A 12306-nucleotide genomic window follows, 5' to 3' on the forward strand; every position below is an offset into this window, starting at 1 on the left:
CTTAATAAATATACTATAGTATTCACTATGCAAATTGTTTGTGTTTCGAGCAGTAGTAGGCCAGTAGACTGAGACTTGCTATCGTAGGTCGTATGTTCGATTCCCGGGATACAATCTCATATAATTCACACTTTATGCATTCATTATATAGGATTGCCAGCCAGCCAAGCGTGGCTATTGTTGCATAACCCCCAAATATATCTTTGGGAGAGGCGTATTTGCAGTAAGCGTCTACGGGCTGAAACAACGATATCACTTGTTCCTGAGTAAATTATTATTATTAATGATTCCTTAAGGTTTTCAAGTAGAGATTGGACGTCCACCGACAAGGTGGACAAACGACCTTTTTATGGTGGTCAAAAAACACTAGACGCGGGCCGCTTCCGAACGGTTAGGCTATAAGGGAGACCTATGTCCAGATGTGGACGAATTCAGCTGAATTCAAATTGATAATAATGATAATCTTTTTCAATATATTTATAGATTATTATTTTTTTTGAAATTAGGTTAAGGGTTTTTAGTGAAATTTGTTACAAAGAATAAACATGAATACTTTTAATTTGATCAGTCTGTAAATAACCAAAAATAAAAATATCACGAAATCTATTCTAGAATTCAATAAAGAATAGTTATTCTCGTCTTGTACATGGACAATGTAATTCAAAAGTATAGAAAAGATGTTCCTGGCAATTGAAAGCCGTAGAAACAGAAGAATTTTAATTCTCAAAAATTTACTATAATGTTATGTAACATAAATTTTCTGGTACGGAGCTCGATTTAATACTTAAAGAATAATTTTCCATCGCAATACAATATTAATTTCAAATTCCAAAATATGCACGCCTTATAATGAAAAGTTATATGAACATTACAAATATCTATTTAAAATCAAAATTCTTTTTTATTTTGCTTCAATGATATTTCTTCGTTAAATATAAGATATTGTAAGATTTGTAAAACTTTAGCTAAATGATAAATATTTGTCAATGTCATACTAATGGCAAAATATCTAGAATAAATTATAGATTTAATAGGTACATACCCCAACAACACCCGGATAGATCGCACTACTTTTTTATTGTAATTACATACATTGTTGTTTACTTTTTAAGTGCCGAACAAAAAATGTAGCTTATTTTTATACGTAGAAGAATGTAGTTTTAAAATACGGTGAGACCGCCTTGTATAACAACATACAGCAGCAGCATAAAATCCGTTCTTAGGTGACCTTTACTTGGCAAAAGGAATATTTATTTTAAAATTCATGTCTCTAAACCTTAATCTTTTATCCTTAATCTCTTATATTTCCTATATATATATATGTGTGTGTGTGTGTGTATATATATATATATATATATATACACACACACATATATATAGGTGTTGATAGTTGATCTTATCCAAACTATTAGACATTTTTAAAGTTACAAAACATTAAACAAATAAATGTATGTATTCGACCTTTACTGGACTACCCAACCCTTCCAAACGGTCACATGGCAGTAAAGGGACTGTTGTCCATCGGCAACACGAATCTAGAGTCGAACTGAGTTGAATTGGCATACGGTCGTCCGGAGAAGGAGCACCCACAGGCGTGTAACGAACATACAGCGGCGCTGCCTATAATAAACGCGATGTTACATTACGTTTCATATGTATCAATAAAATACAAACAAAGAACAAGAGTAACCGATAAAGACTAGCAGATTAGCAACTTGAAGTGGTAGTTAGCAGGTGACATAGCGCGCAGAACAGGCGGCCCATGGGCCTTAAGATTCTGGAGTGGACACCACTAACCGGCAAACGCAACGTTATACACCCACAAACAAGGTGGACAGACGTCGTTGTCTAGATCGTCAAAAGGCGCTGAATGGAAGCCGCTTCCAAGCGGCCTTATTGGAAAAATTATGGGGAGACTCAAGTCGAGCAGTTAAAATCCTACGGCTCAATTGATAATGATGACGACAAAATTTGCGTTCGCCTTGTATAATCCCGCAGCAAGAATTTTCGTATTTGAGACAATGCTCCATATTATACTAATAAAGTTAAATAATGAGACATTATATAATTATGAAGTATCTTTAGTATTTATAAATACCTCAGGTTCCCCGTAATTTTCAGCTTTCAGCAGAAATTCATCGCCATAATTCATTTTCTCACCTCGCAAATTATGATCTTTGGCGCTATAAATATAATAATTTAAACGGCTAGAATGAATTACTGAAGTACTACCGTAACCGCTATACCGCGCCTTAGGCATGCGCGGCAAGACAAGTGGGAGTTTCAACCGCTTATAGCCAACACTATAATACATAATGCAGCAAAACCTTTTGAGCAGAAAATTAGTTGAACTTCAATATGTAGTTCATTATGCAGTTTCAATGCTTTAAATTACTATTATCATACACTGAAAATGTAAATGAAACTTTAAAACAGAAAAAAAATTATTAACTTACTGTAATTTCATTATTTAAAATTAAAAAATAGTAATAAGTAATATAAAAATATTTATAAATATTATCATATTTAACATTAAATGATTTAAAAGACATTTAATATTTATAATCTCCAACCTTAATATAACGAAAGTGTTGCGGCAGCAGGGTGTAGTGATCGGTGACAATGTCATTAGGCATCCATCACATATGTTTTGCGTATAGTCAACTTGCCGCTCTCTCACCAAACTTGACAACGCAAGACCATAATGTGGTTTACCTCCCTTTGAAAGGCCTTTAACTATAATTTGATAAGTTGTATTACATATTTGTAAAATACACAATGTCATTTATAACAAAGGCAAATAAATACTCAAATTGATCACAAGAAATATGTCACAAATTTCTATTGTGAATTTAAATAAAGAACAAATTAAAAAAAAAATTAAAACTCGCTTTTTTTTTAAAAAAAGTTAATAGTTCCCCTTTTTTTAAAGGGAATGTTAAACACTTGTAGAACGTGTGGTATTTTGAGGTTAAGTCCGAAGCTAGTCCGACTTGGTCCCGCGTACCGCGAACATTACCAAAGTTTAACTGCATCACAGTTTTGTTTATATTGTAAAGTGCATCACGATTACACGCAATTCATTGTACATAGTTTGTGTAAGATTATATTGTTAAATTCAACTTTAGAGATGCTCCTTTATATATTATATTAATACGATAACCTACCTTCCATATCCGTGGCAACTATTTGGACATTGTATCCGAATAAAACATGAATTCCACTGATTGCTAGAGGTCTCTGCAATTTCAAAAAAAAATCTTCAATTTAATGAAAGTGCCTTTTAATTTCTAATTAGATGACGCAATGACACGCAACACGCCATTGAGAGGGCTACGTCCGAAATTTCTCTATATGATCAAATCAGGAGATCCGTAAACCAACAAAAATAACCCACCGAATTAACAAGTTGAAATGTCAGTGGGCAGGCTACAAAGAGCGCAGTATAGATGGCCCCTGGATGCTTCATATTCTGGAATGAAGACCACAGGTCGACAAGCCCAGCGTAGGTATTCAATGCAGGAAGCGGCTTACAACAGGTCTTATTATTTAAATCTATGGCGGGAGGCCTACGTCCTGCAGTTTAATTTCAAAAATATCCAAGTGCCTGCTTTTCTTGACTAACGCACAATTTAATAAATATATACATAATTAATTTATTTTTACCAAATTAAAAAAATTAAAAAACGTAACAAGTAACCGTTCGTTCACCTCTTTAAGTAGATTGCTAAATAAGGTTCTTGATCTTTGTAAGAGAAGTTCATGACGGTCACGTTTTCTGAGAAATATCTTGAATTCATACTAAAATATAAAAAGTTACATAATTATTGTTACTTTTGCAGAGTATTCACGGTATTATGCAAAGGTAAAACACGGTAAAGTACAAACGGTATTGTGAGTAATACGCTTTATTTAGAACGACGCATTAGGGATAAGAATCCACAAATCTTCAATGAAGCATTTTATATTACATCAGTATAATATTTAATTACCATTATTCAATAAAGTCCCTTTTACATTCAAGTTTGCAGATTCCTTTTCGTTAAGGAATGAGCTTCATTGCAGTATGTTCAGCATATTCTACCTAAGGTAACAGAATTTTAACCATTTAAACCTACGAGACTGAAAATTTGCTAAGTTACATGAGCATAAAGTCCATAAACGTATGATGTGATGAACCTAATAATTTGTAAGACAAAACGAGGTGAACATCTGTCACATATTTATATTCATATAAGCATCTTTTTAACTAAAGCATAAAATACCGTTTCACAATTATTGGCAACATTAATTAAAACTAATAATAATAAATTTTTTAACAACAACGGTTAGCGGTAGCAAAAAATAAAATTGTAAGTATAAATGAATAAAGTTGTTGTGTAAGTAAAAAGAATTAAGTTCTAATCGCCATCATATCACCATGAGGGTTGATAAACGTTGAAGTAAAGTTTAAAATGGTAAAAACTTTTAAAAAAAAACTATAAAAATATATGTTAGAATTATTACACCGCTCTTAAATATTTACCTCATTTTTAAGTCTTTCTTCGTTCCAATTGCCAATTAACACAGAATTATTAAATGTCATTATTAAAACCGTTAATAAAAGTAAATTTTAGGAAAGTAGATATTTACGAAAATTATACTAAATAGGTTATTGGAACATTAATGTCAAAAAAATCAAAGTATTTCTTGTCAAGCTTTTTTCATTTTATAGATCGGGACTTTTAACAAATAACCAGTTTTCCAATATAAATTCGATATTTTCTACGCTGGTTATATTTTAAAATAAGTGAATTGTGAAAAAAAAAATAAAGTCATAAAGAACAAACAAAATTAACTATTATAAATTTTACACGTAATGTAAAATTCATAATCAGTTTAACCGCCATCTATAGGAAATTCAAAAACTTTCGTAAAATTTGTTCTGAAAAGCTTTATAGTACAACTTGTACTTCTAACTATAAAAGGCGCGAAACACGTAATTTATAATAAGACGCTAACAAATTCTTATAGCAGATTTAAAAAATAATACAACAAATTACGAATTACGGCAAAGATGATATTAAAAAAACATAATTCAGTGTTTCATTTGGCGCGGGCTTATCGATATCATAGGACAGTGTAACAGTATGAGGTCATTGATCTAAATACCAATTAGGTTAAAACAATTAAAAATTTTAGTTTCATTCTTAATTCATTATTCTTATATTAGTTGTGTATCTTAAAATATGTTGGGATTACGACTAAGCTTCGCTGTTTTACTGTTTATTTGTATTAATATCTTTTGTGTTGCTTTAAAGTTTTCATCAATTGAAAAAATTTACAAGAAAGGAGTTGACGCTTATGCAGGAGAAAGATGGTCCGAGTGTATAAGCAAGTTTGAAGAATCAATGCATTTATTCAAACTGTATAGATCAATTTTAATAAACTGCAATCTCAAATGTAATTCCCAGCCATGGATATCAGAAGTAGAAGAAATTGAAGATCTAAAGATATTTGCAAAGTTTTTAATCACTAGACTATGTGTAACTAAGTGTCAAGATGATGGATTTAAAGAAGCTCACTTGGACAATTTGGTATCTGAATCTACAAAACACAATATGAAATTTAAAAAACCATTTGAGTATCTCCATATATGTTATTTTCAAATGAATGCTTTACCAAAAGCAGCTAATGCAGCATATACATACCTGGTTGCCAATCCAAATGATACAAAAATGAAAAAAAATCTTGAATATTACATTAATCAACCAGAAGTTGACATTAATGAAGTAATAGATCTTGATAGTGAGGATTATATGATGTTATACAAGCGTGGCCTTCAAGAATATTATTTTAAAAAATGGGCAGAAACTGTTGCTAACATGGAAGAAGCACTAACTGATTATTTGTCATGGGAAAATATGTGTCGAGCCGAGTGCCAGCATCAGTCTGAATTAGAATGGTCCCATGAATTTACAGTTACTGTAACAAATTATATGATGGCCCTCTTAATGTGCAAACAAAACTGTCAGGAAGAACTTAAATTGTTACATTTCAATTCTGGAAATGAGTTTTTGGCAGATATTTTAAATTATTTGCAAATATCTTATTATAATTTAGGAAGAGTAGAAGATGCTGCAAAATCTGTTGAAACATATTTATTATTAATGCCAAAGAATGAAGAAATGCTATCAAATAAAATGATCTACAGTACTCTTACTGAGAAAAATAACTTTGTCAATAGGTCAGATATAACATATTACTTCAAACGTGACAAATATGAAAAACACATTCTTAATGTATTTTACAAATTAGAATTTAGTAATGAAAACTTGTAATGAATTGTTAAGTATACTTAAGTACACAACATCAGTAATAACAATTATGCACCAATCCCAAAAGGGATAATTATTATTTAACATATGCATGTCATTTTTGATATTAAAATAATATTTTGAATGTAAATTCTTTATATTTTCTTTTCTTTAACTATGTAACCTTAATTTTAAATTTAGAATTATTACTTTTGTGCCATAAATATTAATATAAGTATAATATTCATATGTTATATGCAGTGACCTTAAATAAATATTACTTGTTTTTTTTGTCTTTAATAAGTTCTAATAAAATTCAGAATTTGCAGAAATAAGTATATACTCCTACACATATTTAAATTATTTCAACGTGTCTAGTATTACACCAGTCATTATAGGTGAATAAAGAATAAAATACACAGAAAATGGTCACCAGGATGAAATTGACGAAGACCTTTATAGCCCGTCAAGGCTTCCGCTCTGAGTGGGTTCGATAAACCCAATTCTGAAGATAACAAGGATAAAGAGCAGTAGTAGGCGCGACCGCGCCCTCTTTCGTATCTGAGAGAACAGTCGATAAGCCGCTGTTCCAACCGTCTGCGAATAAGTAAAGTCGCACTGTGGATGGGGAGCCAGTGGGTATAACTTGTATAACTTGGTTGAAATTTGGATAACGGTAAATTGACCTTTAGGTAACCAATTGACATTTGCCTGCATTAATTAAACAACCCGGGAAATAAAATGCGCTACGTTTTGGAACACCTGTACATAGCAAGAGAAACATGAGGTTGTCCTTTAACGGAGTGTCATATCACCAATAGTAGGACCTTAAACGAGTTCGAAAACTTTCCCGTAGCACTGACATATAAACATGCCCCCACAATGGATTTCTCCACATAAAGCAAAATGGTCCCTATCAACAAAGCAAAGAGCAATCTACGTAATCAACTCGTGGTTCCTGAATAGACTTGCACCGATTAAAATACTAAAAATATCCCTTCGTTTTCATTAGTTGTAGTTCTTGTCCAATATATGGGTTGCAAGATAGAAAACGGCAGTTAACCAAAAATTGTTCTCTTTTTTGTAGAATCAGACCTCCGGGTGGACTGGCCGAGAATTATCAATAACACGATATCCGTCGTGAGAGACAGCTGCGTAAGACTAACGGCATTAGCCGCATACAATTACGTTGTAATCCGCCCTTGCCCTCAAATGAAAAAATCAGACAACAAATCTACGAAAGTATACATGTCATTTATTTTAAGTTAATCTGAATACTTATTTCATTAAAAATTAGTGTAATATTAATCGATCCAATAAATAAGAAAATATTATTTTGTAGTACTGGTAACATTCATATTTTTAGTATTGGCGATACCTAACTTTAAGTAATTCTATATTTTTACGGTGGGGGCGCTTTGACAGACATTTATTGAATATTTCTCATTAAAGCCTTCTCGTAAATATGAGTTTATTTTTTGAGGGTACAACATAGATCGACACTTTTATAACAGTGATGTGAGTAAAGACATAAAATGCATCTAAAACCTTAAATCTCTATATGCTCATATCTTATTGTCTGTTATCAGAAAACAAGCACACAGAAAATATGTGTAGTGATATTTCGATACTAATATTTTGTTGGATTTTTTTTTTATTAAAAGGAGTGAAGTTTTTTAAATTATATTAAATAGCAATTTTGAAAATGTGACATGATTTAATACTTAAACATTGTATTTTGTTTATTTTCAGTTTTTTGAAAAGCGATGGCAGATAAAAATATAATAAAGACATTATTGTTTTCTAAACCTATACCAAATTACATTATTCCCATACGCACTTATGGACATAAATTATTTTCGTGCCATGATTGTGGTGACAGGTAATCGCATTCTCTTTATATATACCATAAGTATTCTTGTCTACAGTTACAAATGGAAACATAAATTCTAAATGAAAGACCTATTTTCTAATGTATATTTATACCATGGCATTTGGAAATAAATTTTCGTGGTTTGTAGTTAATTGTACTAGTTGGATATAAATAGCTTTTATATTTATCCTAGTTAGAGCAAAAATGTTTAAATAGCTTAGATAATTTATTACAAACATAAATAGAAGATAAAAGATTAAACATGCTGTATATCAGCCTTTGTGATTTTGGTAAACAATGCATAAGTCAACTTGAATGCTCCTACTGCATGTACAAAATGCATGTAATCCACTAGTATTTATTGAAAAAAAAAACTATATATTTTTTGTGGATTACTGTTTACTGAAACTATTTAAATCCTGGGAGTATGGACATTTTATTGTAACTGTTTGTTTTGTTACTTTTTTAGGAAAATTAATCCATAATGCATTATTAATAACAGTCTTCTGTTACAAAAACAGATGGTTGATGATGATTTAAGTTACATGGGAAAACTATCTGATTTATGTAGCATCTCTAAACTACAACAACCCTAAAATAACTTTAATAATTTGAATTTAGTAATTGCATTTGCAAAAAATAGCAACTTTAATGAATTTAAAATTTGTACAATTTCAGGTTTATTTTGGAGTCAAGTTATGATTATCACATAAACAGGAAATCTGTGAAAATCACATATAATTGTCGACATTGTGGTGGTTTAAAACTTTTTTTCAACCGTTGTAATTTGTTAAGCCACATAAGATCACATGTTTTTAAAACTGCTACTATAAATGTAAGTGATTTAAAAATAGAACCTTTTTTACCAGTTTCTACTGAAGAAGAATCTCAAAATGATTGTCCCCTGTTAAATAAAAGTCTGTTATCGAGAAACTCTACATGTTATGAATGTAAAGCTGATAATACTAGGACAGGAATAGCTTATAAAGATAGAGCAACACATTACATGCAATTTTCAAATGCATTAGTATATTCATGTCCCATTTGCATGTTTACTTTACCTACAATTTGTGCAATAAAAGCTCATTTGCGCATTCACTTAAAACGTCCACCTTTTTACTGTCCAGAATGTGGTATCCAATTAGACACCAAGAGTGTACATTATCCATATGGCCATGATTGTGAAGGATTCAAAATGATGAGAGCCACTGCTCGTTTATATTGTTCTACTGAAAACTGTTCCATTTTTCATCCAAATGAATATAATAATCATATGAAAACACTACATTTGAAGAAAATATATAAGTGTCCAAGTTGTTTAGAATGTAGTTACAATGAGAGTGTTTTATGCACAACACATTTGGAAATCCACAAGCATGAAATAAAACCCATATGCTATTATCAATGCCAAAAATGCTCTGGAAAATTTATTATTGCAAATCATGTGAATAAACATTTAAAAACTCACATTAAAAACTATGTATATCCATGTTGGACTTGTGGAAAAATTTTTAAAGAGGCAACTATTTTAATAAGTCATCACGTAAATAATCACTCTCAAAAAATAAATATAACTAAACAGTTATGTGCTAGTATTTTAAATGAAGACACAAACATTAATACAGGCAAGAAAAAAATTAAACTCTGTAAACAAAATTTCACTTTTAACAAGAAACAAAATGAAGTCAATTTAGTAGCTATAGAGTGTCCAAATAAATTATTATCCCTATCAAAACAACATGCTACAAAAACTAAAATAATTGATAAAAGTCGCATTATATGTCCTTTGTGCAAAAATCATATCTCTCAAAATTGGGAAAAAATAAAAAAACATTATTATAAGTTCCATAAAAGCTTCAAATGTGTAGATATTAAAATTACACTCCAAAAACTTGATAAAAAAGATTATACTACAAAAAGGAGCATATTAAAAAAGATCCTACTAAAAGAAACCTACAGACGAGATACATCTTATGTAAAAAGAAGTACATGTTTTCAAAATAGTAACAATTTATTTTTATGTCAAATATGCAATCTACAAAATAAAGACATGGAATCACTTGACATGCATATGAGAGAGCACAGAGACCCATACATGGCCTATCAATGTATGGAGTGTGGTCAAAACTTTGCAGTTAAACCATCATTTTCAACACATCTTTTATTGGAGCATAGTATATCAGATGCAGTGGATTACATTGACAGAAAGCAATGTTTTAATGAAAAAGCACTTATTAAAAATAAAAGACCTGAGATTATTAGTGATAATAAGCCACTGAAAGAAAACCAATGTCAAATTTGTAGAGAACTATTTGATAACTCAGATAATTTAAGAAAACACTTTAGGGTGCATGGAATGGCATTCTTAATGAAAAATACCAGTAAAGGTAACAATGTATAGAACTAGATTGTGTATGTAATGTATAATTATGATGAATTAATTGTAAAGTGGTTAAAAAAATAAACTCTGAATTTTAAAACCAACATATTATTCCTTTAGAAATATAACAACTTAAATACATAAACAAAGTTTATTACATAAATTTTATTCCTAATTACTTATAAAAAAGTAACCATTTTGAAATTAAATTTCTCTTGTTGGAATGTACAGGCCAGTAACTTTTGGCTCTGCAAAATATGTCTACACACCTAGTTTAGTATAAATATTAGGTCTACTGGAAAGTTCTGTCCGCTCCAGTTACAATCAGTTTCAACAAGTATGGCGCATATTCCTGTGACACATATTTGGCTCTCTCTTTTGATCACTAACAATGTACACTCATTTTCATCGCAGATGAACTAAAACAAAGTTCATTCTTGTTGGTATTAAATGAGACACGATCATGTACCCATAGCTACTGACAAAGTTCATTTATGCCACTGTATTTTGTATGAATTTCAATAAGAAGAAATGCTACAGAACATGTAGAAATGTATTGAAAGTGTTTGGTGAAGGTACAGTTTCCATCCATCCAGTTTGCCATCACGCTGGCAAGAAGTCATAAATAATGATGTATTCCTTTGTTTCATTCTAAAACAGACTGAACTTTCTGGTAGACCTAATACATTGTTGAAAATATGAATATTGTAATTTTACCAGAACTCATTAATGTTATCTTAATTTCACTTTTTTTCATAAAAACAAAAATTATACAAAAAATTATGAACAATTTCAAAATAAAAGAGGAAATTTTTTACCTAGTCTTACTGAAAATAAATAAAACAAACTATTTTCTTACTTAAACTCAAGATTTATTCTAAAATTTGATGACTACTTTAGACTATAATCTTATCATTGTTTAGTTTTATATTTAATACAACGTAATTACACCTGCATTTTTTATTTTACCAGTATAACAATAAGCAAACTATTTACTTTACCATAACCTTTTTGTACAAGAAGCTAGTCTATCTTATCTATATAAAAATAATAATTATTATTTGTAACTCAATATCCCTCTCCATGCAGTATTAAAAAATTAACTAAATATTTTATAACTAACTTATTCATATCAAGACTTACAAAATGTTTCATAATGTTCTAGTTTTAATAAATAAATAAAGTGAGATTAAACTAGTTGCTTATAGTTAGTAATGTTTGGTAACTTCTTATTTAATGGTTACATTTATAAAATTAATCATGCTTTCATGAGTCTTATGAATGAAATTCAGTTTGAAATTTACCAGACAAACTAAAATTAAACTAAGTAAAGAAGAAAATTATAACTAAGTATTTAAGTATATATTCAAGAACCCAAGTAAAGAGGATGAAATGACATTGGTCCTTTCAACGAAGTCCTGCAGGTAGGACACTTTTTTTCAACTAGTAAAGATTCCTTTAAACAACTGATGCAATAGACATGACCACATCTAGTTGAAGCCATTGGAGATTTTCCTAATTCTTCCATACAAATAGGGCATTGGCCGAATTTACTTGATTTTTTCTCTTCAAGTTTTGGTTCGTCCTAAAAATAAATAACATTACTACACTTGTATTAAAAGTTAATAACATAAGAAGTTTTTTCTTACCGAACTTCTTACAGGTGATTCTGTGGTTTTCTTTTCCTTTGTACATACATTGCCCTCGTCGAATGATTCTTCTGTGTCTATTACTATTATTTCATTGTTAAGGCTACG

General features: G+C 30.3%; 3 protein-coding genes across 3 annotated transcripts in view; 2 read left to right on the forward strand and 1 right to left on the reverse strand.

The window, feature by feature from the left end:
• LOC137926693 (uncharacterized) overlaps positions 1–4588 on the reverse strand; it is a gene marked incomplete at its 5' end in the record, with an annotated part of 41104 nt that extends 36516 nt beyond the window's left edge. The window contains 6 exons of the mRNA XM_068770372.1: positions 1462–1620; positions 2099–2183; positions 2574–2736; positions 3168–3240; positions 3712–3801; positions 4526–4588. Of these exons, the coding sequence (XP_068626473.1) occupies positions 1462–1620; positions 2099–2183; positions 2574–2736; positions 3168–3240; positions 3712–3801; positions 4526–4588 (633 nt within the window). The remainder of the gene's footprint in view (positions 1–1461; positions 1621–2098; positions 2184–2573; positions 2737–3167; positions 3241–3711; positions 3802–4525) is intronic.
• Positions 4589–5004: 416 nt separating this feature from the next.
• Positions 5005–6401, forward strand: LOC137926839 (cartilage-associated protein-like). Its single transcript, XM_068770557.1, has one exon. The coding sequence runs from the start codon at positions 5229–5231 to the stop codon at positions 6318–6320; it is 1092 nt and encodes a 363-aa protein (XP_068626658.1). The 5' UTR covers positions 5005–5228; the 3' UTR covers positions 6321–6401.
• Positions 6402–7754: 1353 nt separating this feature from the next.
• Positions 7755–10634, forward strand: LOC137926838 (zinc finger protein 687a-like). The gene is made up of 3 exons (XM_068770556.1): positions 7755–7814; positions 8049–8178; positions 8848–10634. The coding sequence occupies exons 2-3, from the start codon at positions 8063–8065 to the stop codon at positions 10568–10570; spliced, it is 1839 nt and encodes a 612-aa protein (XP_068626657.1). The 5' UTR covers positions 7755–7814; positions 8049–8062; the 3' UTR covers positions 10571–10634.
• The last annotated feature ends 1672 nt before the right edge of the window (positions 10635–12306 follow it).

This window comes from Battus philenor, unplaced genomic scaffold, assembly GCF_028537555.1.
Source record: "Battus philenor isolate CCGP_79_NKW_IND1 unplaced genomic scaffold, ilBatPhil1.0.hap1 SCAF_3, whole genome shotgun sequence".
NCBI lineage: Eukaryota > Metazoa > Arthropoda > Insecta > Lepidoptera > Papilionidae > Battus > Battus philenor.